Raw genomic sequence first — 25202 nt, forward strand, 5'->3', positions numbered from 1 at the left:
AATAATAAAAAGCCTACCGATTTCTTTAAACAAAATAATACAAACTAAACATTATTCAGTGTAGCCTATGTTTTTATTTCAGTTTTGAGGAACATATAGCCTACTGATAAGCATCCTAACATTCAATAGGCCTACATTTAAGTCTAAACTATTATTCACATGCGCATGCATATATTTATTGTTAAAATTATGGTGTTTTTATTTTTATATATTTAATGATTTATTATTCAAAATTGTTTGAGATTCCTGATGAATGATTTAATTTAGTGTTCATTTGGCATTATTAGCCTTATAGTGTTTTATTAAGGAACACTTGAAAAAAAAAAAAAAAAAAAAAAACATTAACGCATGGATCACTTTTTTCTGTTACATTAGCCTACTGAAATCCCTGCTGTTTGTCGTCTTATCAAATACAGTATAACACAGTTATTTACTTATCAATAAGAAACAAATGATAGTGGAAAGATCCCTTAGAAAATATAAAAGAAAGTCCTTCCCCGAATTTTTTCCTGGGAAAATTCAGGAAAATGTAAAAGTAGAAGTGTTGAAAAAAAGCTGAAAAGCTTAACTCTTTGATTTGATGACAAATAAACAAATAATAAAAAACAACCCATTTCAGTCCAAATATTCACGCGACAAAAGCAGTAAGAGCAACTTATATCATTATTTATAAATGAATTTGTCATTTTAACATTTTTATGACGCCGTCATTAGCTGCAGTGGCAGGCCGTAAAAACCACGCCCTCTTTCTCAGCGCACATACTCATTGGTCAAACTGTCCTCTGCAGGACACGCCCCCAGACTGGCTGGGCTGTATATAAACAGGCCGTGATCTCTGACCAGCATCAAGTACCTGAAGGGTACAAGCAAAGAAACCTTTTGAGGGCCTGCGGTTTTAAAACGGTTGTCTCTGGCAATACATTGTTTCAGGATCTGAAGGAATTTGTCTTAATATTCCTAAATCCTTAAAAACTTTACTATTTGGGAAGCATTCAAGTAGGCTAGCCTAGTTATAAGCCTATACATTTTTTTTTCTTTAATTCATAAAGATGGAGTTGTCGGATATTCCCTTCCCCATCTCATCAGCTGATGATTTCTACGACGATCCTTGCTTCAATACCAACGACATGCACTTCTTTGAAGACCTGGACCCCAGGCTCGTTCACGTGGGCCTGCTCAAGCCCGACGAGCATCACCACATCGAGGACGAGCACGTGAGGGCACCCAGTGGGCATCACCAGGCCGGCAGGTGCTTGCTGTGGGCATGCAAAGCCTGCAAGAGGAAAACAACCAATGCTGACCGCCGCAAAGCCGCCACCATGAGGGAGAGGAGACGACTGAGCAAAGTCAACGATGCTTTCGAGACCCTCAAGAGATGCACGTCCACCAACCCAAACCAGAGGCTGCCCAAAGTGGAGATTCTGAGAAACGCCATTAGTTACATCGAGTCTCTGCAGGCTCTGCTTAGGGGTCAGGAGGAAAACTACTACCCTGTTCTGGAGCATTACAGTGGAGACTCGGATGCCTCCAGCCCGAGATCCAACTGCTCTGATGGCATGGTGAGAAGGAGCCTATTTATATACAGATGTAGTGGTGTTATAATAGTAATTATATTCTTTACCTATTTATTTTACCAATATTTATTTGTCCGTTCATTCATTAATGGTTTATTCTATACGTTGGCAAAGTACATTCTCAAAAACGCTGGGTTGTTCCAATGGTCAAATATGGACAAACCCAATCGTTGGGTTTAAAAATGTAAACCAACGATCTCGGTTTGTCCATTTTTGACCGTTGCAACAACCCAGCGTTTTTTAGTGTAAAGGTGTTTTTATTTTATTAGAATTTGGAAACATGTGAAAACACATTTTTCATTCAACAGCCAAAAAAGATATCGCTAATGAATGAAACATTGTTAATTATAGGCCTAAGTAAATTATTTGTTTATACTTTGTTAATTATGTGTCTTCATTGTAAATATTTTTTTCTCGTGTTTTCTAGATGGATTTCATGGGCCCTACATGTCAGTCGAGAAGACGGCACAGTTATGACAGCTCTTACTTCAACGACAAGCCAAATGGTACGTCATGTCGAAAATTTTCCAGAACATAGCCTATATAAATATAGACTTACTAAATTCGTCTTAATTAAAATCATTAAAAATGAAACATTTGAGTTGAAGTTAAATAAAATATCTGAGTTGAAGTTAAAATCTGTTATTTTGTTTTGCAGCTGACGCACGGAATAATAAAAGCTCAGTGGTGTCGAGTTTGGATTGTCTGTCCAGCATCGTGGAGCGGATTTCCACAGAGACCCCCGCATGTCCCGTGCTGTCGGTACCGGAGGGGCACGAGGGGAGCCCGTGTTCTCCGCAGGAGGGGTCTGTCCTGAGTGAGAGCGGGGCCCCTGCACAGTCCCCGGCCAACTGCCCTCAACAGCAGGCTCAGGATCCCATCTATCAAGTGCTTTAAATATCCGCAACATTTCAAAGCAAATTGAAAGAGACATTCTGAATCAAGAAACATTCAGCAGAAAAAAATGCAAATCCGATCTTAACGACAAAAGAAAGACTATTTCGATCCACTGCTGGAAACTAGGAACGAATGATCTTTCTTTCTTTCTTTCTTTCTTTCTTTCTTTCTTTCTTTCTTTCTTTCTTTCTTTCTTTTTATGCTGTGGAAAATCTAATTCCTTTTTGAAAATGGCTCGGCAGATCAGCAAGTGAGTTTCTTAACTACGCTTATTTATATTGTATCCATGTGAAAATGTGACCATATTTTTTTTTCTCCCCCTTTGTGAATATATTTTCTGTCACCATCACCTTTTATTTCCTAATTATTCACGAGAGAATCGTAATCCAGATACGGATAGTAGGACCACTTTTGTATATGTGTAAATAAGATCTGTTTTGTTAAAGCGACGAAAACGAACAAACATATTATTGTATTTAATGATGATGCCTGTTTGAAACACTAGCTTGTTGTGTCTTGTGTTAAACTTTATATTTATACTTCTTAAATGAGTGAATGTCGGATTAATAAAAAATAGCCTATAACTATTTATACTCAAATATTTGATGGGATTTTGTGATTTATTCCATGCACTATTGAAAAACAAAACGGATTTAGCGTGACAGTGGGAATTGATAGTTGAGCTCTTTTTATTTATTTTTTTGTTTTGTTTTCTTTTTATCACACAAAAAAGACATAAAATAATATTTTACATTTTTAGCCTACATTTTGTCCATGCTGTTCCAGAGAACCCTGGCAACTTGAGTTGATATAAGAACGTTTTTCTCGAAGCTTCCCCAATTTTTTTTTTATCTTAATCAAAATAAGCGTAAAGCTAAATATAAAAGTTAAAGGAAATAATTTACCCTGCTCGATTACTTTTGAGGGAATAGCCTGTTAAAAAGGTTTTCGTTTCATATTAATCGAATTTCGATAACGCTTCACCATCCATAAACAATTTTATTCAGTTGATGTAGGCTACATTCAAATATGAATAGCCTATATAGGATTCTTTAAGCTATACAATGGCTATACCGATGTAATACGAAAATGTTTGATTATGTTTTTAAAATGTTAGCCTACTTTTTTAATAACAGATTTGTTATATCTCATGGATATAGGCCTATATTTCTTGCGTAAGAAAAAAAAAAAAAAAAAAAGGGCTAATGGTTGACAGACATGATATTATAACAACAGCACCATCTTGTGTAGCCTATTGAACGGTGTAGCCTATTTGCATAATGCACACCTCATATTTGTAGCTAACTGATCATATTGTGCATTATTAACTGTAAATCTTATATGAGCAAATACGTCACTTTTTTAGCCTACTTTCTCATCAAAATATTTTAACCAATTTCAAATTCTTTTTAGAATTTAAATTTCAATTTTATTGACAGGATCTGTGACTGTCGATTACCACAGAATAATTTCGACTCGTAGGACTCGTACCTCAGCGTGTAGCCTAAAAACAAACTAAAACTGACTATACACTGCTAGACATTTTGAATCCTGGAAACTTGGATTTTGTTGGGACTACTGTCGAAGGCGCAGGAACATCTGGATACGCGTGACAGGTTATTCTTGTGGGTGGATAAGAAGTCACTGTTATCCTTCCGCCTGTCAAAGTTACATTTTACCGGCGTGACAGGAGATGAACATTGAATATATTTGCACAGACAAGGTAAGAATCTCGAGTTTAATCACTTACGTGTCTTATACGAGACAGTGTAACATTATTTAGAAACCGTGCGTCTTGTGCAATAAAACTCGCGAATTTCACGCGACAGATTTTTTTATCGAACCTTGTTTCTGCACTCGTGGAATTAGAAAGAAATGGTCTTGGGTGACAACCTCCAAAAACAACGATTTTATTGATGTTTCAATAAGAACAAGTACTAAGGCTTTAAGTCACACTTTATTTACATGACATATAAAGGAATTAAACTACATTCCAAGACGATGAAGAGTGGGTTGATCAACAACTAGTCCTGTGCAGTCAGCACAGAATGAGGGTGTATCTTGTCCATCATCATTGTGGAGGTCTTGGCCTGCCGGACGACGCACTTACTTTCTGCGACGAGCGGCAGCGCCCTTCTTGCTGCTGCAATGTCAAGAGTAGTCAAAACACAACATGTGAGGAAAATTATGCTTTGATTTAACACTCGACCGAATTAACACTGCAACACTCGAATTTACATTTCACACCACAGCAAGCACATACCAGCGCGTTCAACCCAGGCTTCACTTATTAGGCTACTAATAATTAATGTCCCCCTGTAGTTAATAATTTTATCCCTTAAACTCATCTTTGATCACCAAACTTACATTATTTAAACGTTTTTTCCTTGATAAAATTTAATATATGCGGTTTTATGAATATGCAAATTAGCCACGCCTCCACTCACACCAGCTCAGAGATCCGCTGGTTGACGATCACACGTTGATCTGATTGTTTACAGGGTAGTTTGTGACGTCAGAAACACCAGTGATTTCAAACCACGTTTTTGAGACTGTCTTTGGTTCACTGCAGTTTTAAAGAGAAAATACTCAACAAAGGAGTTGACTTATGAATTTGCACATGGTTTGTCTTAAAGCATATTAAAAAACCCTCATAGACATAAACAACATTAAAAACTTGATTTTCACCACAGGGGGACTTAATTGTTATATATTTTTATTATATAATGAAACAAAAAATTATTATGAAAAAAACAATGTAGTTTTTACAATAAGAAGTAAGATAATAATGTTGTCTGTGACATTAAGCATGTTATGACATCTCATAGCTTATGTTATGTATTTTATGGATAGCTTTACATGCAAAGGCAGCTTGGTGGAAAATAGAGAAACATAATGAACGAATGCAGATTTTCAATTTCTGCATATTGATAATAGTTAAAGTAATTCCTAAAATGTATTACAAATGTCTCCTTGTGTCTATAAATCTGCAGATTAGCATGTTGCTGTTCTCAGAAAGCGAGTGCAGTGTTCTTGCTTGTTAAGGGGCCGTTTACACAACACCATTTTCAGCAAAAAAAAAAAAAACAACACATAACTTTTGGGGTGTTCAGGGTATTTTTTCTTTACAAAATTACATTGCCAATTACTGGCCTGGCATGAATAATACAGAGATTTTAATAATTTCCGCGGATCCGTGTGAATGAGGATTGTTTTGACAACGTTGTCGTCTCTCTTCTGTACACGAAAAATGCAAAGGAAAACTTTTCCGTTTGTCGTGAAAACGTACCCTAGATTCACTATGTTTTCACCATCACAGAAGATCTGTCAATGCACTGAAGCAGTCACACACAGGCCATGCACAGCAGGGGGCGCCATAACATTCAAGAAACATGCAACTTACAATTTGCCGAGCTCCTCCACTCTCTTGCGCAGTGTAGTAATCTGTAGAAGATCAGAGATTTATCAGTGATATCAAAATTGACCTCAAGGGAAAACATACCGCTGACGACAATTGGATATACAGGTTAATAAATGTTTCCTGTCCTCTTGTCTCTTTCGCTATTTGTTTTCTCACCTCATACTTCTGTTTCTTCAACCTCTCTGTGTGCTCAAATTTCTCAGATTCCAGGGTCTTTATCCACTCAAACAGCTCCTGTGCTTTATCTCTGAAGTCCAGGACACAAGACATAAGTAAGTAAGTTTACATGACCTCCCTTTAACAGTTTATAACAGAGTATAACTCACTTCAGTTTGTCCTCACTGAGATGGTCGATGTTGAGTGGCTTGCGTCTATCAGCCAGGATCTTTTTCTTCTTCTCTCTCTCTGTCTGCTTTTTGCCACCTTTCTTGGAGTCAGCCTGAAGGACAACAGAGCCTAGGGTTTCAGTCATTGTTGTTTCAGTTCATTCTCCTCAGTTCATTTTAACTGTTTAAACAGAGTTACCTTCTGCAGGTAGCTGCTGTAGTTGGAGCCCATGTTGGAAAGAGCTGACTTCTTCTTGGCATCTTCCTCTGCTTTCTTCTTAGCATCTGCCTCCTCTCTCTTCAGCCTCTCCTCCTGTGGGAAACATCAGGACACTTTGTCAGTTAGTGGTCGACCCATTATTGCTGTTTTTTAAGGCCGGTGCCGATATCTTAGGGCGTTTTCAGAGCTGTAGATCATTTGCTTTGTTTCCAAAACAGGGTTCAGATCGCTTTCACAAGGCAACATTTCAATTCGTACCAAAATGTGTTTATGTAAGTCACATGTGAGTAAAGCTGTCCTCTTATTGGTCAGAGTTTCCACTGCATCATCCATAGCTGTCGTGAAACGCGCAAACACTTATACGTCAGTATGGAATCAAGGCTTCGTTGGGACTGCATTGTTGCAATGCACAGAGAAAAGCAATTACCTTCACAACATTTTAAGTTGAAGAGTCACTCTTTGGTTTTTGACTGTGATAACTAATGTGCTAACTCACAGAATCAGACACTGCCGGACACTGCTATTTATATAGCACATTTCCACTTATGAATTATGATAGCGCTTGGTTCGTTGGTCTATTGGGTTGGATTACTTTCTCACCTCAAGCGAACCGCCCCATAGTTCGCTTTCAATCGGGCTGAGACCTCCTCATTCAGGCGATTTCGGAGCGATTGTTTTGGTGCGGATCCGAGCGATTGCCGTGTTCATATATGCCTAAACAAACCGAACTAAGGGACAAAACACACCCGTTTCGGAAACAAACGCTCCAAACGAGCCAGGTGTGAAAACGCCTTCAGGTTGGCTGATATAGACTAGATGATATCTATTGCTGAAATTAATTGCTGAGATAAAATATTTATTTTACATAATATTTAATAAATTAGGAATAAATAATTTGAAAATGTATATAAAAAATGTAATTTGATTTTAAAAAATCAGCAAAATAATTAGATTTATACTTTAGATTGCAACATCTTGATTCTTTAATGCTTTTAAGAGTAATTTTCACAAATAAAGAAATTTTCTTTCTTTAACACTCCTGTCAAATAATTTATTAGACAGAGCTGTTAAACAGAAACAGAAATGAAGATGGAGAATGGGAGCTCTGTGTGCTCATGCCTGGCATTATCAGCTCTATCAAAATAAAAGTCCCACTTCCAAAACCTTTTTGAGTGTTGCTGATAATTAAGCCGATATATTAGCCTTGGCGATATATCGGTCGACCACTAATGTCGATGCTTTTGCTAGAAGATGGACATTTTCTAGCCTTGCAAGGTCAGAATGTTTCCATCCACCTATTTTTATGCGCATTTTGGGATATCGCATAAAAAACGCTGGATGAAAACATCGTCAAGATGCACGTAAAATTAATTAAAAACTTGTGCGCTTAATTGAGTCGGATACATTTTTTATTCGATAAGAAAACGTGCGCTGGAAACTGCGATGGAAAAACTTTTACCGAATTAATTCTAAGATGCGCATCAAAAAAGACATGTGACTTGTGATGGGATGGCATAACTGGACCAACCAGCGGACAGATCTCATTTTGGTCGTTCTGAAATGCCTGAGCAAAGTCTGTTGTCAAAGTGGTTTGGTATAATTACCTCCCGGAAACGTCTTGCACGACTGCGTTCCCAACCACCAGTCGTCGGCACTCCGAAAGCAAGATAACATGACCTCGTTTATTGCATTTCATCTGCGTGCTCTGAGACACGAGTCATTTATTATATACGATAATTATTATATTATGTGGCTTGTCCTACTGCAACAACTTCCATTTTTCTTATATCTTTCTGATATTTAGCGCCAGTTTATCAGGAATTGACGATTTTGTTCTCTTCAGCTCACTGGATGGAAACGCTGCTTTATTCGCGAATGTTTTATGTTATATTCCAATTTTGCGCATAAATTAAATTCGCAACTTTGCATGGAAACCGCTAGTGCTACACACCTCGCGTCTCGCCTGGCGCTCCTTATCCTTTTCAGCTCGAATCCTCTGCTGCTCTGCTCTCTCAGCTCTGCGCTTCTCCTGTTTGAAGACAGAAAACATTCACATGTTCATTTACAACTTTCTGAAGAAGTTCAAGCTATGCCAACGATTTCGTGACTGTTTTACTTCTCGGTTTATGTTCACTCACAATTCTCGCCTTGAGGGCGAGGAGTTCCTCCTCCTCCTTTTTCCTGTGCTCGAAGTGAGCATCGATGAGGCCCTGCAGCTCTTGTGTATCCTTGTTCTGACGTTTCTTCTGAATGTCCTGCGTTCAGACACACAAGAAACAAGTTGTTTAACCCACTAACAAATACATGGCCATTTTAAAGAGCACCAAATAGGAACAAACTCTTACATCAAAGTCCACTTTCTCACCATCTGGGATCTTGGGTGCTGATGGCCTGGAGTCAAAGAAATAAAATGAGCATTATATCGTAGATTAAATTATTTCGATTAATGTGCAGTAATGTGCAAATATAGGCTAGTTTCTAATACTTACTTGTACTTTGGCTTCTCATCTGTATTAAGAGTGAAGAGGAGACAAGTACATGTGTTATTGTGAAATCCACTCAGGGCAATACAGTTAACGGTACACAGCAAACGTTGGAAAATGTAATTATTATTAATTTAAAATTATTAGTTATTAAAATATTAAAGTTATTAGATATCTACATTGATTTTAGATCAAACATCCAAGCACAGCTCACTGTAAAAAGTGAACAGTTGGATCAACTTAAAAAAATTACTTCAATTGGTAACACCTAAAGAAATTAAGTTTTCTCAACTTAAATTATCACATTTTATTGTGGAAAAACGTGATAATTTAAGTTGAGAAAACTTAATTTCTTTAGGTGTTACCAATTGAAGTAATTTTTTTAAGTTGATCCAACTGTTCACTTTTTACAGTGAGCCATGATGCTCAGAAACACCCTTATTTTATAAAAAATTGTGACTTGTTTTAATCCCAATTGAAGAAATTTAAATATTATTATAGATTTAAATAATAATAATAAATATATATATATATATATATATATATATATATATATATATATATATATATATAATATATTTTTTTTAAATATCAAATTATTAAAATATTTAGAGCTACATGTGTCCAATTCAATAGTTTTCCTGAAACAGCAGCTCTGCTCCTTAAAATGAGTTGGTCAGTTTTCAGTACATGCCATGCAGAACTCAAACAGTCACTGCACGGTTGTTATCATTTAATATTCTTTCACCCATTTCATTACATAGCCTAATCTGTGAATAGGTTATTGCCCACAGTTCACTGGGAGTGAATAGGTTATTGCCCACAATATTATAGATGTTGTCCACAAGGAGTGAATAGGTTATTGCCCATAGCATTATAGATGTTGTCCACTAGGAGTGAATAGGTTATTGCCCACAGCATTATAGATGTTGTCCACTAGGAGGAGACTGCAGACAACTGAAACAAGTCCCTTCAACACTGATAAAGTGGGATACATCTGTAATCAACATACCTTCCCCTTCAGTGACAGCAAGCATTAAACAAGAACAAAAAACAAAAACAGAATAGATATTATTATTAACTATAATACTGTGGGGGACCGAATCCGCCAACATTAAAAATAAATAGATTTATTACATTTTTAAAAAGTTTATGTTAAGTCCTTATTTATGTATTATTTTATTTACATTTATTTCTACATTTATGTATATATTTTACATTAATCTATTTCCACATTTAGTTATTTATACATTTTTATGTCTGTATGGTAATGAGAGGGCATGTTTCCACTCCACATTGTACAATGTATACACTACAGATTCAGTGCAAAGATAAATAACATATGATTTGCCTTATTGTGTAATAAAATCAATCAAATACAATGTAAAAATAAAAACTCAAAGATGGAAAATGCAGACCAGGATGTTCTAGATAAATGTATTTCAAATTTCATATTAATTTCATAATAATTATTAAGAGTCTTTTTTTATATTAATTATCTTATGACCAGTGCAGCAGTATCGCACATTGCACAGTTATTACATATGTCCCATTGTGATTGCCTACTTTCACCACGTTCTAACAAGAAGAATGATTATTGGGAGAAATGGTGAACGAATACATTACACCGTTTATAATTGTTTTTAAAAATGCTCTGGCAACAAGATTTTATAAGAAAACGTTGAAAAATTTGACTCACCCTCGAAGTGCTCACTGTAAAAAACAAAACAAAAATCAGAAGCCTGATTATGCCCCCTTAGTGCACATCATAGAAATCCAGTTCAATATGCATAGACACTTTATGATACTTACACCTCCTCTGTGTCTGACATGGTGATAGTGGACTTTGAGACTAAAAGAAAATGAAATAATGATGCACAAATCAGAACCTCAAGTGAAGACTACAATGAGTTTAATGAATACTTAAAAAAAAATCAAAGTCTCTCTCTATGTAAAGAGAGTGTGTGTGTGTATATATATACACTCCCCTTTGTCCCCTTAATTCTGAACTACTGGGGCTTTTTGCCAAATGAAATAATCATCAATAATGTCAGTGAGGACTAGGAATATCGGATGCAAATACTCCCTCCGATTTTTTCCTGTATAAATTATAAGGCAACAATTACATTTTTGTTTATAGTAGTCTGCTATGTTTTTCACTTTTCAATTTCTCAGAAGATGTGCAAAGTCATTTAGCTAAGTATTGTTAATTGTATTATTAGCTGACCTGTGAACTGGCTGACACTTGATCAATCATAAATGCCCTTATCCATACTTGTACATGTAAAAGTTTGTTTCCACTTTGCCTGATAGATCCTTGGCCTTGTCAGGACGGTAAAAGTCATTGAAAAGCTCAATAGTAAGGCACTTTCCTTCAGAACATATTCTTGTGTAGACAAACAAATAGTAGAAAAACACATATCTTTGAAAATATAGTGTTATTTGCATATTTGTAGATGATTTGTGTTTTTTCCCAATTTCAGAACTAATATTTTTATATATAGTGCAGGACTCATATTTTGCAACAAATCAATACAAAATACTACAAAATGTTAAATAATAATTACAGGTTTTGATTAATTTAAAAATACAAATCGACCAGTTGTTAACTTCTGAATAATAATCAGGAAATGGATGTGAGCAATACCTAAAAGCATCTCGGCCGAATATGACTAGACAGCTGCACTTAATAGGCCCAAACATTGTTCAGGATCTAGTTTCCAAGTTCCATCTCAAGGTTTTTTTTTTCTTCTATATTTGGACATAGCATGTTACGATCATATAGATTGAATAGAATATGTTATTCAGACAATTCAAAATAAATGAAATGTACATTTAAACATAATTTTAAAGCTACCCATTTTAGAATAAGTCCATAAATTATATTTGAACTAAATTCATATGATTTCCACAAGTTTGTGTAAAACCTGATGAGTTCACACGCTACTTATTGTCTTATACACAAATTGTCTTAGTCTAAACTGACGCACAACTACACACAAACTTTCCTGATTTCACAATTTCCTCACACTCCGCACTCATCCCCTCCTTCACCCTTACCTCAGAAAAGCTGAAAGAAGTGAGCTCCCTGCTGGCGAAGACTGGCTGTAAAGTTCAGCAAACATACATTTCTGTTATAGTGACACCTGATCTGTTTAAATCTCCCATTGGTGGAGATTCTGTAGTGGGAAGGGTTAAAAAGGGAAGGTCCAGAACTTGGCCCAGGCACTGAATAAGGAGATGAATGAGGGTTTGAGGAAATGTAACAGAGGCGTAAGTTTGGAGGAGTGAGTCCAGACACTGTTGCTATATTTGCTGTGGTACTACGTAAGCACAATTAATACATTTTCTGAAAGGGCCGAACGTGAGTGGGTTGAACTTAGCTTTTGGTGTTATTTTCAACATAATAGATAGATGCGTCAGATGAGGTTTTGGGGTGTGCCCCAGAGCTCGCTCCCAAGTCCACATATGTGTTACAAACACCTTACCTTTTTTCATTATAAATGTCTAGAGGCCACTAATATGCCAATACATTTTTTGTAAATTATTTTAAATTGAATTCAGTAATTTGGTGAAACTTAGTATACTACCTTGCTTGAAATCTTAAAGCACCATTTACAAGGTCACATGGGTCAAAAACAATGAAAACAAAAACCTTTTTTTGCATATTAGGGCAGGTAAAAATCTGAACCGGCCCGACTGGACCAGTAGAAAAAACCTTAGCGTTGAGCCCTGATATATTAAAGGCACAGCTAAATGTGAGATTTATTACAATGGGTTAATGTGAATATTGTTTTAAGTTCACTTAAATTAAAAGTTGTTATATATTTTAAAGCCTATTAAATGTTAAAATTGCATATTAAAAATCAATTTAATAGAGACATCAGTGTCAGTGCTGGTATCAGTGATACTACCCTTTATTTATAGTGTATAGTAAAAAGATACCATTAAATAAATATTTAGAATACACTGTATGTTGTTTCTGTGTTATTTTGGAGATTTAATGTGAAAGTATTACAATATAAAATATATTAAAAACTTTAATATTTGGTGCGATTAATCACAATTAATTACAGAAAATTGTGCGATTAAGTGTTTTTTATTTATTTTATTATTATTGATTGACAGCACTAATTTACATGAAACCGCTCACACCACTCTGCATACAGAGGATTTGTGAATTTCACCAGTTAGTTACATTCTGAAATGCACTGTTTAGAGTTTCAAGTGTAAATTTCAACTTCATCATTAATGTCAGAAGGATTAACGTCTGTCATGTAACACATGAGCTTACTGGTGTAATCAAATCAGTCTGGCTTTTTATTCCAAGCCTTACTCCTTGCCAGAGGCTTCCGTAAATATGTGGTGTGTTCACGGGATTAAGTTTCAACTTAAATTGAAGAAAAGTTCAACTTAAAAAGTTTAATCACAATTGGTGCTTTTTTGCGCTACAACCTTTACCAATCAATATGAAATCTGAAAAATTCTGTTTCAAATATCTTAAGAAAGTGAAATGTCTTGCAAACGACAATTCGCAGGGGTCTACTTTAAAGTCGACATCAACGGAATTTGCTATAGCTTTTTCTTCCCTATTGTGACGTATATCCAAGTGAAACTGCTTCTTGAACAAGAAAAAATAAATATATGGCAGGACTTGATTTTGTTCATCAGGAATTGATTGGATGGTTGAATCATTGTTGTTTGCTATTTCTCCCGTTTCATGGTGACTTTACAGAGTTGACCTGTAATAGCCCTTTTAAAGGAAACTGCTTCTTCTTCTTAACTGTAGGGGGTGCTGTGCTTATAGATGTGTAAATGAGGGTGTGCATCTGGTGTCATGGGGGAGGGGGGCACTTGGTAATATCTAAGGTGACCTGGATCCCCCCTGCTTCGCTGACGGTTCCCTCTACACCGTCACCAGTCAGTGTGCATTCTGAGTAACGGGCTCAGGGTTTTATTTTTGGACTGCTATGGAGCCTGTGCCTTCCATTTGAAGGAAGGGGGAATAGTTGAACTCAACATGAGTCTCCCGTTCTGACAGTCCAAGCTGGGACAAGCAGGCAGCCGCCGGACACCCCTGAACAGCAGACACGCAGGTATAAAACCACAGCAAAACCGCTTGAAATTTGATTTCTGTCTTCTGGTTATTATTATATGAATACCTAGTGTGGAAAGGCATGCCATGTCTGTCCTTTGGGATATGGCATTAATAGCAGGCTAACTTTCTGCATCAGGGAGTGTAATATAACACTGTTAAAATTAAATTAGTACTACCAATATTTATTTCAATGCAACCATATTTTATGTCTAATTTATATATGTCCTTTTCATTAAAATACAGTTGCATAATTCAAGTATGTTTATGTTTACAGGGGACCTTGTCTGAAGTGTTTTCAACTGTCTTACAGTCATCTCTTGGTAAGTTTTTTAAGCACACACATACAAGTGTGCAAATTGCCTTAGACCATATGTCTTTACATGTACAATTTTGTTAAGAAGCAATTAGGCAGTGCATGATTTTACTGCTTTGCTATTCTCACCCTTTCCTCTTTTGAACTTGCATCTTGGAAATTCTCCAAACTGCCCAGCCTACCAGGCCCTTAAAAGGATGACCTCCTCTCATATGTGTCTCTCTGGGCTGGAGACTTCTTTTACAAGCTCTTACAGGTGGCCTACATTTGAACTGTTGCAAAAGATTGTGTTATACGGGCACGAAATAAGTAAAAAAAAAAAATATATATATATATATATTTTTTAAAGAATATTAGTAAAGAATATTTGCTCAGTTTTTGTATTTTGTAGTCAAATATCTAAACATTCTTTAAATAAGATAAATTTACTTAGCAGAAATTATATATTTTTTTAGTTAGTGATATTTATTTTTATGCTTAAGTTTTTTCCATAAATACTAATAAACCCATACATTATACTATATTATTGCATAAATTAGCCAGGAGAGGATTCATGAATATACTTTTTAATAGTCCAATAATAATCAATACTGTATGAAAGAGCATAAAAGCAGCTCTTTGATATATGGTCTTAGGTTGTGCGTCAACAGACACCACTAAATCTGATTGGTAGTAAATTTTCAGTGATTTATTATGTAATTTAATGTAGCTGTCCTACCTATGGCTAAAGCAGTGGCTGCCCCCTTGGCATTGGTTTACAGTGAGGGTGGAGAGTGGCACCACACTCTGTGACATAGAGCAGATTACTTGCTCATTTGCTTTCACCCTAAAATTAGGCCAAGGAGCCACCCTAGATTTGTGGTGGAATTTTACTGCATGTGAATGTGTCATAAACTTGATTCCTACAAAATCAAAATTAAGAATCAAACAAAATATCAAGTTTATTGAAAATAAAAAAAACGTTAATGGACTATAAATCACATTCTTTTTTAACCATGATACCATTGGGTAGAAAAAAGTTCATAACTAAACAAACAGGATTATATTAATATTATAAATATGATAAAAGGACTAATTCCAGTGTTTTCTTGAAAACCAAAAAGTGTAGTCAATTATGTGTTATGCAAAACGATGAACAATAGCAGAGAGGCAAGAAAATCAATGTCATATTTGTAATAAAATATAACACACCAAGGTGTAAAACAAAGATTGGTAATGACTTAAAAGGCATACGAATCAGATGCAGGAATTTGGAATATGTTTTTGGATTATTCTACTATTAATCTATTATTTTTGAAGTCTATGTAAATGTAACAATGTGTCAGAGTATAAAAATAGCATTGAAAATCAATATAAAAACGTAGATAACGTAATATAAAATCTATTGTTCACATTCAGTTCACACTCATACATTGTTAAAAGTGGACATAATATCAGCACAAATACTGCAGAAAAATACTGAGGAAAAAAAAGAATTCAGAGAATAAGTTTTTTTTTTTTTGCTTTTTAAATTGTATATATGACAAATAGATTTTAAGAAAACATTAGAACATCAGAACATTAAAAAATGAAGCAATCATCAAAAATCAAAGACAGATAAGCATATACATTGTAATACATTGTATACATACATTGCAATTGTTTCTTCCTTATGTTGTTTTTTAGGTATATATATATATATAAATATTAGGGGTGGGAAATTTGATTCACATATGAATCGCAATTCTATCTTATGCCGATTCGCATCGATTCACGAATTTAAAAAATTTAAAATTACTTTAACTTCGCTGTACTACTTAAAGCTATTGACACATTTAGGGCCCTATTTTAACGATCTGAAACGCAAGTATCAAACGCGAAATGCAAGTAACTTTGTGGGCGGATCTCGGGCGCTGTAGCTATTATACCGGCGGGATAAATGACTCTTGCGCCCGACGCAAATCTAAAATGGGTTGGTCTGAAGTAGCTTCATTATTCATAGGTGTGGTTTAGGCGTAATGTGAAATAAACCAATCAGAGCGACATCTCACATTCCCTTTAAGAGCAGGCGCACTTGTTCCATGGCGGATTGCTATTATAACGGCGGATTTGCCAGGCGCACGCCAGGAGCGGTTCACAGCCGAGGAGACCGACGTTCTCGTCAGGGCCGTAAAAGACAGAGAAGTGACATTGGGGATGGGAGAAACCCACCCAAATTAGCTTCGGTTAAACAGGCGTATAATAATTTGGGTAAATGTGTAAGCTAGATTTATGCCTATTTTTTCACATCTTCATGGAAACAACAGTGATTTCCCTTGTGAGTTAATATTTTTCCTTGTAATAATGTATGATTTGCAAAAATGAAAACTGCTGCTTCTGTGTAGATGAGAGAATCAAAGTTTATGCACGTTGTGCACACGCTACATTATGGCCAATGCACCCTTAAAATAGCATATGAATAACATGCGCAACGCGCCACTGACTTGTCAGTGATGGAATTGTTTTCTAAACCTGCAAAATAGCACCAGGGAACGTTTGTGCCGGAACACTCCTCCTCTATAATATATTGTTTCGGATTTGTAACAGTATATTATATCCGTGCATTTGTTCTTTGAGGGACAGCAACCTAATAAACTGTTGCCATACGTTTATTAATCAAAAAACAAATCGTTGCTTTTGACTGAATCTCTTTTCCTTCTAGACCTATTAAACTGTCTACCGCAGTCAAATAAGCAAAGTAATACAAAACCATAAACTACAATCAAATCTACGATTTGAATCGAATCGTTTGTAACCAAAAGATTCCCACCCCTAATTTATATATATATATACAATATACAGTATATATGTATGTGTGTATATATATATATATATATATATATATATATATATATATATATATATATATTAGTAGGTGTGTGTGTGTTAATGTATATATGTTCTTGGTGAATCTGGAAAGATGCTATTGCTGAATTAAATTCCTCACAAGTCATCGCTGGATAATTCATCTGAAAGAAAAAGAAAACAACAGTATTAGTGAACAACACAGCTTTTTTGCTGATTTATTTTAAAATGGTCTATTTTTGGAATGGTTTGCACTTTGTTACCATTATTAGCAAAAACAACCATTATTGTCATGTTCAAAGTACACAATATCTATTATTTGTTTCAGGGGGTTGACGTATTTATGGCTGGCAATATCGCCAATGCTGCCCAGGCTGGCCTGCTATCCCAGCAGTACCCACCACCTTTGCATCCCAAACCTGGGAAAGAAAATGTCCGGCTCCAGAAACTACTCAAGAAGACAGCCAAGAAAAAAGCTGCTGCCCAGGCCTTACAACCATCGGCCCCCTTCCGCTCAAGCCTCTCTCCAGTAAATGAAGCAAGCCCTGACCTGGAGCACAGTGATCACTCAACTCCTCCTAAAACTCCAGAGGCACCTTTCTATATTGGCACGGTACATCCGCGCTTTAACGTCCGACCACTGTATCAGCATGTTGCGTCTCCTTATCCTCATCACAGAGGATTCACATATGGCAAGACAACAAGGTTTTCACCACAACCAAATGTGGTTCTGGGCCACAGCACTCCCCAACACCTAGCTCCAGCATTTCCATACACAGCCTCACCAAAACCAGGACTTGACACACATGCTACGGCTCCAATCACTATTCTGCATACTGCACAAAGAGCGGAAGTCAGCTCAACTCTTACCACCCATGTAATTACCTCTAAAACTCCAAGCCCTCAGCCAACTGTTTTGAATGTTTCTAGAACAACAAAACCATTGTTTGAAGTTCCTCAGATCACCAATTATACGGCAAAGTCAGCAGGTTTGATAACACCTTATGCATCACCAACAAGGAGTAAAACACCTACTGCAGAGTTAATGAGAGGCCCAACACCAACATTTGAGGTTAGAAGGATAGTGACACCAACAGCGGAAATAAGAGACAGAACACCAACCAGAGAGATCAGAAGGGTTGCAACACCGACGCTTGAAATCAAGAGGATTACCCCAACTTCAGAAATTAAGAAAACCCAAACTCCAACTTCTGAAATCAAGAAAGAGACAATTCCATCTTCTGAAATGAAGAGGGTCAGTACTCCTGCTTCAGAGATTAGACAAAATGCAACACCGACACTCGAGACAAAACAAGGTACAACACTTGAGATAAAGGGGGTTGCAACACCAACTAGAGTAAAAACACCAACATATGACTTAACCTCAACAAAAACATTTTCAGGGCGACCCAAGACACCCTCGGGTACTGTGTCACGTGTTAGAGTATCTGTGATTGAGATTTCAAGACCAAATCCACTTTTATTTGCTGTCTCTCCTGTGCACATGGAGGGCAGAAGATCCAAAACGCCAACTTCAAGCTTGGTTGGTCCACATGATGAAAATCAAAAAATTTCAAATCAGGTGAATAACACCAATCATTCAGGAATATTCCAAAATGGGGACATAGATGTCAAATCAACTGAACTCTTAAAAGAAAAAATAGATATTGCCACTTCAGAAAACCTATCAAAAGTCGAGTCATCAAAGCCAAAGACTCAAATACAGGAAAGCCCAAACCTTAATGCAAATCAACATCCAAAGCCTGAAACCCCAACAGCACCCAATGTTGAACTCGCACAGCCTGGTTTGTCTTCAGTTGGCCATCAAAGACCATTATTTAGAGTCCCTCCATTTGCAGGTCAAAGACCCAAAACACCAACAGCACCTAAATCCCAAACAACATATTATGGGTTGACTCCCGCTGAATATGTTGCCCATGGAGGAATAAAGAGTTACTCGCCCAGTTTTAGCATTTCTACACCAACTGTACTACCAAGTGTAGAGGCAACTCATCTTCCAAAACAAGAACCAGTAGTACCTCAACCTGATGAAAATGTGACCATGACAAATGACAAGTCTAAGGTAAAGCCTAAAGAGCAAGGTAAAGTCCAGCCACCTCAGTCTGTTGTTGTTAAAGATGAAACCACTATGGTAGCTCCATCTCCAGAAGTTCCAAAGGCAGCATCTAAACCAGAAGCTAACTCTGTAGAGGATGTCCCCAAGCAACCTGTGCCAAAAATTCCTGATGTTAAAATTCCAACCATTGTGGTATCTGTAGCTGACACACCACCATCAGAAGCAAAAGCAGAGGCTATAAGTACTGTGACACCAAGAGTCAGAACTCCAACCTATGGGTCGCCCAGACTTTCCCAAATGAAACCAACCCCTCCAACTGCGCAGGAAACTCCGAAACCTGAAAGTAAGGCTGTGCCATTGCCTGACCTAGACATGGGAAAGCCAGCACTGCCAAAGCTGTCGAAAAGTAAAGTTAATGCTGAAACAACCAAAGTGCAAGAGAAGCCAACCGAGGCAAAAATATCTCTGTTAGAGAGGATTAAGAAGCAAAATCTTGCATCTGCTTCTTCTGAAAAACCTCCTGAAAATGGAGAGGTTATAGATGTGGTTAAGCCTCTGGCTAAACCAAAAGAAGACCAAAAGCACCTTGAAACAAAGGACACTGAACATGTAAAGGTTGAAAGAGGGGAGACAAAAGCTAGTCCCCAACAAGTGATCAAGCCTACAGTGGAAAAGAAGGAGGAGGGTGAAGGCTCTTCCCTATCTGCAGAACCTCTCTTGAAGGTGATGCAGAAACCAAAAGGCATGAAGTCAAAACTCAGTGGCTGGTCTCGCCTTAAAAAACACATGGTGGTCGAAGCAGAGGAACCCAAGTTTCCAGAGGCGGAGCCTGGGTCAAAGAAAGATGTCCATGCCAGCGCTGATCAAAATACAAGTGAAATGCAAAAAAAGTCTGAAGACGAAGATAAGCTTAGTGAGAGCCAGGACAGTAAAGACTCCCCTAGGGCAGCAAAGATGTGGGATGCTGTCCTCTTTCAAATGTTCTCCACCGAAGAGAACATAATACAACAAATTGAATCCAATAAAACTGAGGAGCAAAAGAAGATGGAGGCAGGACAGAAGACGGCAAAAGAGATTCCCTCATTTGCGCAGCGTTTGCCAGTTCTCCTGTACAGCCCACGGTTTGATGCTAGAAGACTAAGAGAGGCAGCTTCTCGACCAGCAACAAAGATTGCAACAGTTTTTGAAATGGGACTCATAGGCCGCAAAAATAAAGATGAAGAACCAAAAGACTTTAATAGAACAGCCAAAGGCTTCAGTACTAATTAAACCACTGACATCTAACTGGATACCATATAAATAATAGGCAATGATGTTGTTAGCTGTCATTGCAATTGTAGAGTTCTGTTTATTATCTCACACAATTCTTTCCCTAAAACTTTCAATTTTCTAACTTTATAACAGGTCAGTTTGTAATTAAACTAAATGACTCTCTGTCAAATGCACAATAACCAGTTTGCAGTACTAAAGTAATTGCCCACTTGTCAGTTGGCATTAGCCATTTAAGTTAATAAGAATAATGAATAAAGAAATGTAAAAAAATCTTATCTTTTTGAAAGTTTTAAATATGTTTTTTGCTTAAGACTTTCAAAACTTATCTTGACATTTTATAAGCATGTCAAATATGGTCATATTTTAATAATACCTGCATCCCTGAACATCTTTGTCAAAAAAAAGAAAAAAAAGAAAAAAAAAGAAAACAAAACAAACAAACAAAAAAACATTTTGAATTGAATAAAAGGAAAAATAATGACTCCAGCCTGCCACAAGATACAAAATCTAAGAAAATCAAGAAAGTGTTAATGGGTATACAAATGTGAAATATATGCAGCTTTTAGTCATCTAAAAATATTAAGTTATCTTACGGCATTCTTTTTTTAACATTACAATAAAAAGTACCACACCTTTTTCATAGCAAAATTTGCTTACAGCCAAATGTAGCTTAATGAAGGATAAAATTTATGGAAAACAGCATCAAAAGTATTGTGAATATAAGCCATATATATATATATATATATATATATATATACATACATTTTTTAATTCTTCTTGTCGATCTTTAAAGATAACATGGTGTCAAGGCCAAGGGACAAATTGCTATTGTATGTTTTTTTTGTTTTTTTAAGGTGTATGAACAATTGAGTGTAAGTTTTAGGTGGATGGGCAAAGTGGAACTGGTTAACAGTGGAAGAAAGAATTAAGAGATAGTATAAGAGAGATGTAAACAGTAAGTATGCTAAGTTTTGGAATTTGTTCTAAGCCTTATTAGTACTGAAAGCAAGGCATGGTGCACTCTGCCGATTGCATACTTGGTGCTCAGTGTTGACAAATAGCTTTCACTGATGGAGCCCTAAAATGGGCTTTACAAACCTTAAAATATAAATGCTCTGGTTTTTCCATGTGTTTAGATGAATAACAGTGAATTCTGATTGTCAACTCATGCATGTTCTCATTTCAGGCTTAGGTAATGTTAAGTTGTAGGCTTGGCCTTTTTTGCATGTTTGTCTTTTGTTGCAGAAACCGTCAGGCTGAGAATATTTTCTCTTTACTGACAGTGATGTGTATAATGCTTTGCATTCTAAGCTGCACTGTACTAGATTTAATGTTATTTTATATTTTTTTCTAATAAAATACCTGTTTTAAGAGATTATATTATTATTATTATTTTGTATTACATCACTTTTATGGCACTAGCCATTGAATGAAAGCATTTGCATTGTGTTAGCAGCTTACTGTGATTTGTTTGAGATGCAAGTGTCAAATATATGATCAAACAGTCATATGAAAACCTTGCAGATTGCAAGGTTAAAATAAAGTTTGAAATAATTTTCAGGTATATCCTATTTTTAACAGGCATTATATTAGCTCTCCATAGTTTAGTTTAGATATCATACATTGGTCTTCTTAAGTGTTTATGTTATATATGTACTGTCAGGCTTCGCAAACTTTTACTGTAAGATATGAACCCGACTGTAATGCCACAACATAAGTAACCGTATTAATTCTAATGCCTGATCTGTGGTCAGTGATTTCTGATATGTAAGGATTCATGTACAGGCAGACGTTCTTTGTCTCATAATAATTTTTTTGCTGTTCATGCATCTGTAAATCAAGCTAGTGACTAAACGGTCAACTTCACATTATTTCTCTTAATAGCATTAAAATAATCTGTTATTTAAATTGTTATTAATTTACATACAGAAAGTGATCAAAGAACCCTCTAGAGATGCGCGGTTGGCGGTTACAGCCGCGGACTCCGCGGATAAACCGCGGATCGGGCGGATGACGTGACGAAAAATAATATTTTAATTCAATTCGGGCGGGTGGCGGGCGGTTGAACCAATCAAATGAAAAATATTATGTATACAGCAATCAGCGGATGGCGGGCGGGTGCGGTTTTGAAAAGTGGTCAAAAACGTGGTGCGGATGGATGGCGGACGGATGATGAGTTTTGTGATGCGGTTGCGGATGAAATAATAGCCCATCCGCGCATCTCTACAACCCTCCCTTTAATCGCTGGAGCTGTCAATAACACAACGTGAGTTTATCAGAGTTCTGGACTCTCACCAAAACTCCCATTATAATCAATGATGCTGTCTACACTGCACAATGAATCTCTTATTTACATCATGTTTGCACTGTTGGTTATGATGAAAGCATTCATTACGAGTGCAGAAATTGAGTTGTAATGACGAGATCACTGCATGCATGCGCTCAACAGACATGTCTGTCATCGGCTACAATGCTCATTGCTGCAACCTTTCATGCGACGGCAGTAGATTGTCTATATATAACACTATAATTAACACTTTTCATGATTAATTAATCTCGACATCTGCAACAGTAAAAACATAAACGTTTTCGAGAGAGTTCCAGATGTACAACCCCAATTCTAAAAAAGTTGGGACGTTGTGTAAAATGTAGATAAAAACAGAATGCAAAGATTTGCAAATATCATAAACCCATATGTTATTCACAATAGAACATAGAAAACATCAAGTGTTTAAACTGAGGAAATTTACCATTTAAAAAAAAAATAAAAAAAAGGTAATTTTGAATTTGATGGCCATAACACGTTTCAAAAAAGTTGGGACGGGGGCAACAAAAGGCTGGAAAAGTAAGTGTTACTAAAAAGAAACAGCTGGGAGGAACATTTAGCAACTAATAAGGCTAATTGCAACAGGTCAGTAACATGATTGGGTATAAAAAGAGTATATAGAGACTTTTCTCAGAAGTATACAACATTTATCTCCCAAAACTCCATGCAACTGGTCTCCTCAGTTCCCAGACGTATACGGACTGTTGTAAAAAGAAGAGTGGTTGGTACAAAGTGGTAAACATGGCCCTGTCCCAACTTGTTATGGCCAACAAATTCAAAATTACCTTATTTTATCCTTAAAATTTTACATTTCCTCAGTTTTTCTCATGTTCTTTTGTGAATAAAATATGGGTTTATGCAATTTTCAAATTGCATTCTGTTTTTATTTACATTTTACACAACTTTTTTGGAATTGGGATTGTACTTATTTAATATGCAAAATGCTAGCCAATCATAGCAGTGGGCATTTACATTGATGTCTCACAGCAGAGACGCTCCTTCCAACAGAGCGTTCAAATTAAAGGACTAAAGTCAGGGTAAAAAAATCATACTAACATTATAAGCGCACCTCAGGAAACATGAAATAAAAAAATTCATGACCCATTTAAACGTTCTCACAAGGAGTAATTTTCAACAGAGTTGTTCTTTTAATTTAAAAAGCTTTAAAATTTGAGATTTATTATGTAAAATAGTAGAATGTGTCTCACTTGGTTTTCCACTTGGGTAGACACTGTAATGGTCACCTTCAGTGGGAATCTTGTTGTATTTGCCATGGCCTGTCACAACAAACTTGTACCGTTTACCTGAGGAGGAGCCCTAAAAATATAAAAGGTGAGTAAAAGAAATATTAGAGAAGGGCATTAAGCAAGTGGCTCATTCTCAATCTATTTTTATGATTTTGAGGTTTATTAGTACAAGATTCTTTGAATATTTACCTTTCCTCCCAGTCCTGGCTTCTCTGCCGCCGAACCTTCTCCAATAATTTCCCACATGTTCTTTTTCTGCAGAACATCTCCAGGTTTAAGATCCTGTGAATGAACATTAGAAGGAACAATAAACATGGCTGAGAATGACTTTATTCTCCTAAATCTGCTGTTTTATTCCTGGCTATAGCACCCTTTTATTGAATAGTTCACCTGAAATTTAAGACGTTGTTCACTAAATGAATGACTAGATCATTTAGTGAGTTGAACTCAAGAACGTCTCTGTTACGACAGTAACCCTGGCACCCTGAGAAGGAGGGGAAAAGAGGGGATGCTACACAATGATAAATATGACCCTGTCCCAACTTTTTTGAGACATATTACTGCCATCAAATTCAAAATGACCTTATTTTTTCCTTTAAACAGTACATATATACAGTTTAAACATTTGATATGTTTTATATGTTCTATTGTGAATAAAATATGGGTAACGTTCACTTTCGAGGGAACTCTACGCATGCGTCAGAATGTTGTCCCTGTCCCAACAGAATGTTGATGCTATTAGAACAATAATACCCTCTGTGCCATTCTGACAAATGCATGTCATAGTGTGAATCATGATGACCACAGCCTAGGACATAAACACCTGAGACCCTGGTGTAGAGTCTTGATCCAGGCTGTAAAATCTGATGAATGTGTATGGAGAGGCGCAGCCCGCTGCATCATACACTTGGAGAGAAACTCCTGACAGTAAAGCCTAAGATGCTGCCGTACTCCTAATAGAATGGGCCCTCACAACTAGAGGCAACAGAAGGTCATGTGCCTCATAAACCAAAGAGATAGCCTCAACAGCCAATTTGCTTATTCTCTGCTTAGACATCGAGGAACCTCTAAATTTACCTGGGTAAAACGGCAGATAACAGCTCTTCAGTCTTAAGCCACTTAGCT

At 36.5% G+C, this 25202-nt stretch overlaps 4 protein-coding genes across 5 annotated transcripts in view; 2 read left to right on the forward strand and 2 right to left on the reverse strand.

Annotated features, from left to right (window-relative positions):
- The first annotated feature begins 844 nt into the window (after positions 1 to 844).
- myod1 (myogenic differentiation 1) lies at positions 845 to 3067 on the forward strand. The gene is made up of 3 exons (XM_084094467.1): positions 845 to 1559; positions 2002 to 2080; positions 2233 to 3067. Exons 1-3 carry the CDS (start codon positions 1050 to 1052, stop codon positions 2469 to 2471), a joined length of 828 nt encoding a protein of 275 aa, XP_083950593.1. The 5' UTR covers positions 845 to 1049; the 3' UTR covers positions 2472 to 3067.
- A 1298-nt stretch (positions 3068 to 4365) lies between these two features.
- Positions 4366 to 12167, reverse strand: tnnt3a (troponin T type 3a (skeletal, fast)). Its single transcript, XM_084094707.1, has 12 exons — positions 11982 to 12167; positions 10734 to 10773; positions 10621 to 10634; positions 8928 to 8946; positions 8784 to 8829; positions 8577 to 8693; positions 8390 to 8467; positions 6418 to 6531; positions 6219 to 6331; positions 6049 to 6139; positions 5875 to 5915; positions 4366 to 4614 (listed from the first exon to the last, which is right to left on the reverse strand). The coding sequence occupies exons 2-12, from the start codon at positions 10751 to 10753 to the stop codon at positions 4578 to 4580; spliced, it is 690 nt and encodes a 229-aa protein (XP_083950833.1). The 5' UTR covers positions 10754 to 10773; positions 11982 to 12167; the 3' UTR covers positions 4366 to 4577.
- Positions 12168 to 13726: 1559 nt separating this feature from the next.
- prr33 (proline rich 33) lies at positions 13727 to 21148 on the forward strand. The gene is made up of 3 exons (XM_084094845.1): positions 13727 to 14017; positions 14294 to 14339; positions 17484 to 21148. The coding sequence occupies exon 3, from the start codon at positions 17499 to 17501 to the stop codon at positions 20499 to 20501; it is 3003 nt and encodes a 1000-aa protein (XP_083950971.1). The 5' UTR covers positions 13727 to 14017; positions 14294 to 14339; positions 17484 to 17498; the 3' UTR covers positions 20502 to 21148.
- Positions 17194 to 25202, reverse strand: part of lsp1a (lymphocyte specific protein 1 a) — a 47385-nt gene continuing 39376 nt past the window's right edge. For both annotated transcript variants that reach the window (XM_084094847.1, XM_084094846.1), the window contains exons 11-13: positions 24267 to 24359; positions 24039 to 24147; positions 17194 to 17319 (exon numbers count right to left, since the gene is read on the reverse strand). In XM_084094847.1, coding sequence (XP_083950973.1) covers positions 17294 to 17319; positions 24039 to 24147; positions 24267 to 24359 — 228 coding nt within the window. In that variant the 3' untranslated portion in view covers positions 17194 to 17293. The remainder of the gene's footprint in view (positions 17320 to 24038; positions 24148 to 24266; positions 24360 to 25202) is intronic.

The sequence above is a fragment of the Abramis brama genome (assembly GCF_963993115.1).
Source record: "Abramis brama genome assembly, chromosome: 20".
NCBI classification, from domain to species: Eukaryota; Metazoa; Chordata; class Actinopteri; order Cypriniformes; family Leuciscidae; genus Abramis; species Abramis brama.

What these genes read in the sequence shown, in the direction of transcription:
- myod1 (XM_084094467.1), top strand. Translation starts at nt 1,050, where the DNA reads ATGGAGTTGTCGGATATTCCCTTCCCCATCTCATCAGCTGATGATTTC. An exon ending in CCAACTGCTCTGATGGCATG is followed by an intron (nt 1,560 to 2,001) that starts GTGAGAAGGAGC and finishes CGTGTTTTCTAG; the next exon opens with ATGGATTTCATGGGCCCTAC. An exon ending in CTTCAACGACAAGCCAAATG is followed by an intron (nt 2,081 to 2,232) that starts GTACGTCATGTC and finishes TTTGTTTTGCAG; the next exon opens with CTGACGCACGGAATAATAAA.
- tnnt3a (XM_084094707.1), bottom strand. Translation starts at nt 10,753, where the DNA reads ATGTCAGACACAGAGGAGGT. An exon ending in AGCGCCAGGCGAGACGCGAG is followed by an intron (nt 6,532 to 8,389) that starts GTGTGTAGCACT and finishes TGTTTCCCACAG; the next exon opens with GAGGAGAGGCTGAAGAGAGA. An exon ending in GTGGAGGAGCTCGGCAAATT is followed by an intron (nt 4,615 to 5,874) that starts GTAAGTTGCATG and finishes TTGACATTGCAG; the next exon opens with CAGCAAGAAGGGCGCTGCCG.
- prr33 (XM_084094845.1), top strand. Translation starts at nt 17,499, where the DNA reads ATGGCTGGCAATATCGCCAATGCTGCCCAGGCTGGCCTGCTATCCCAG.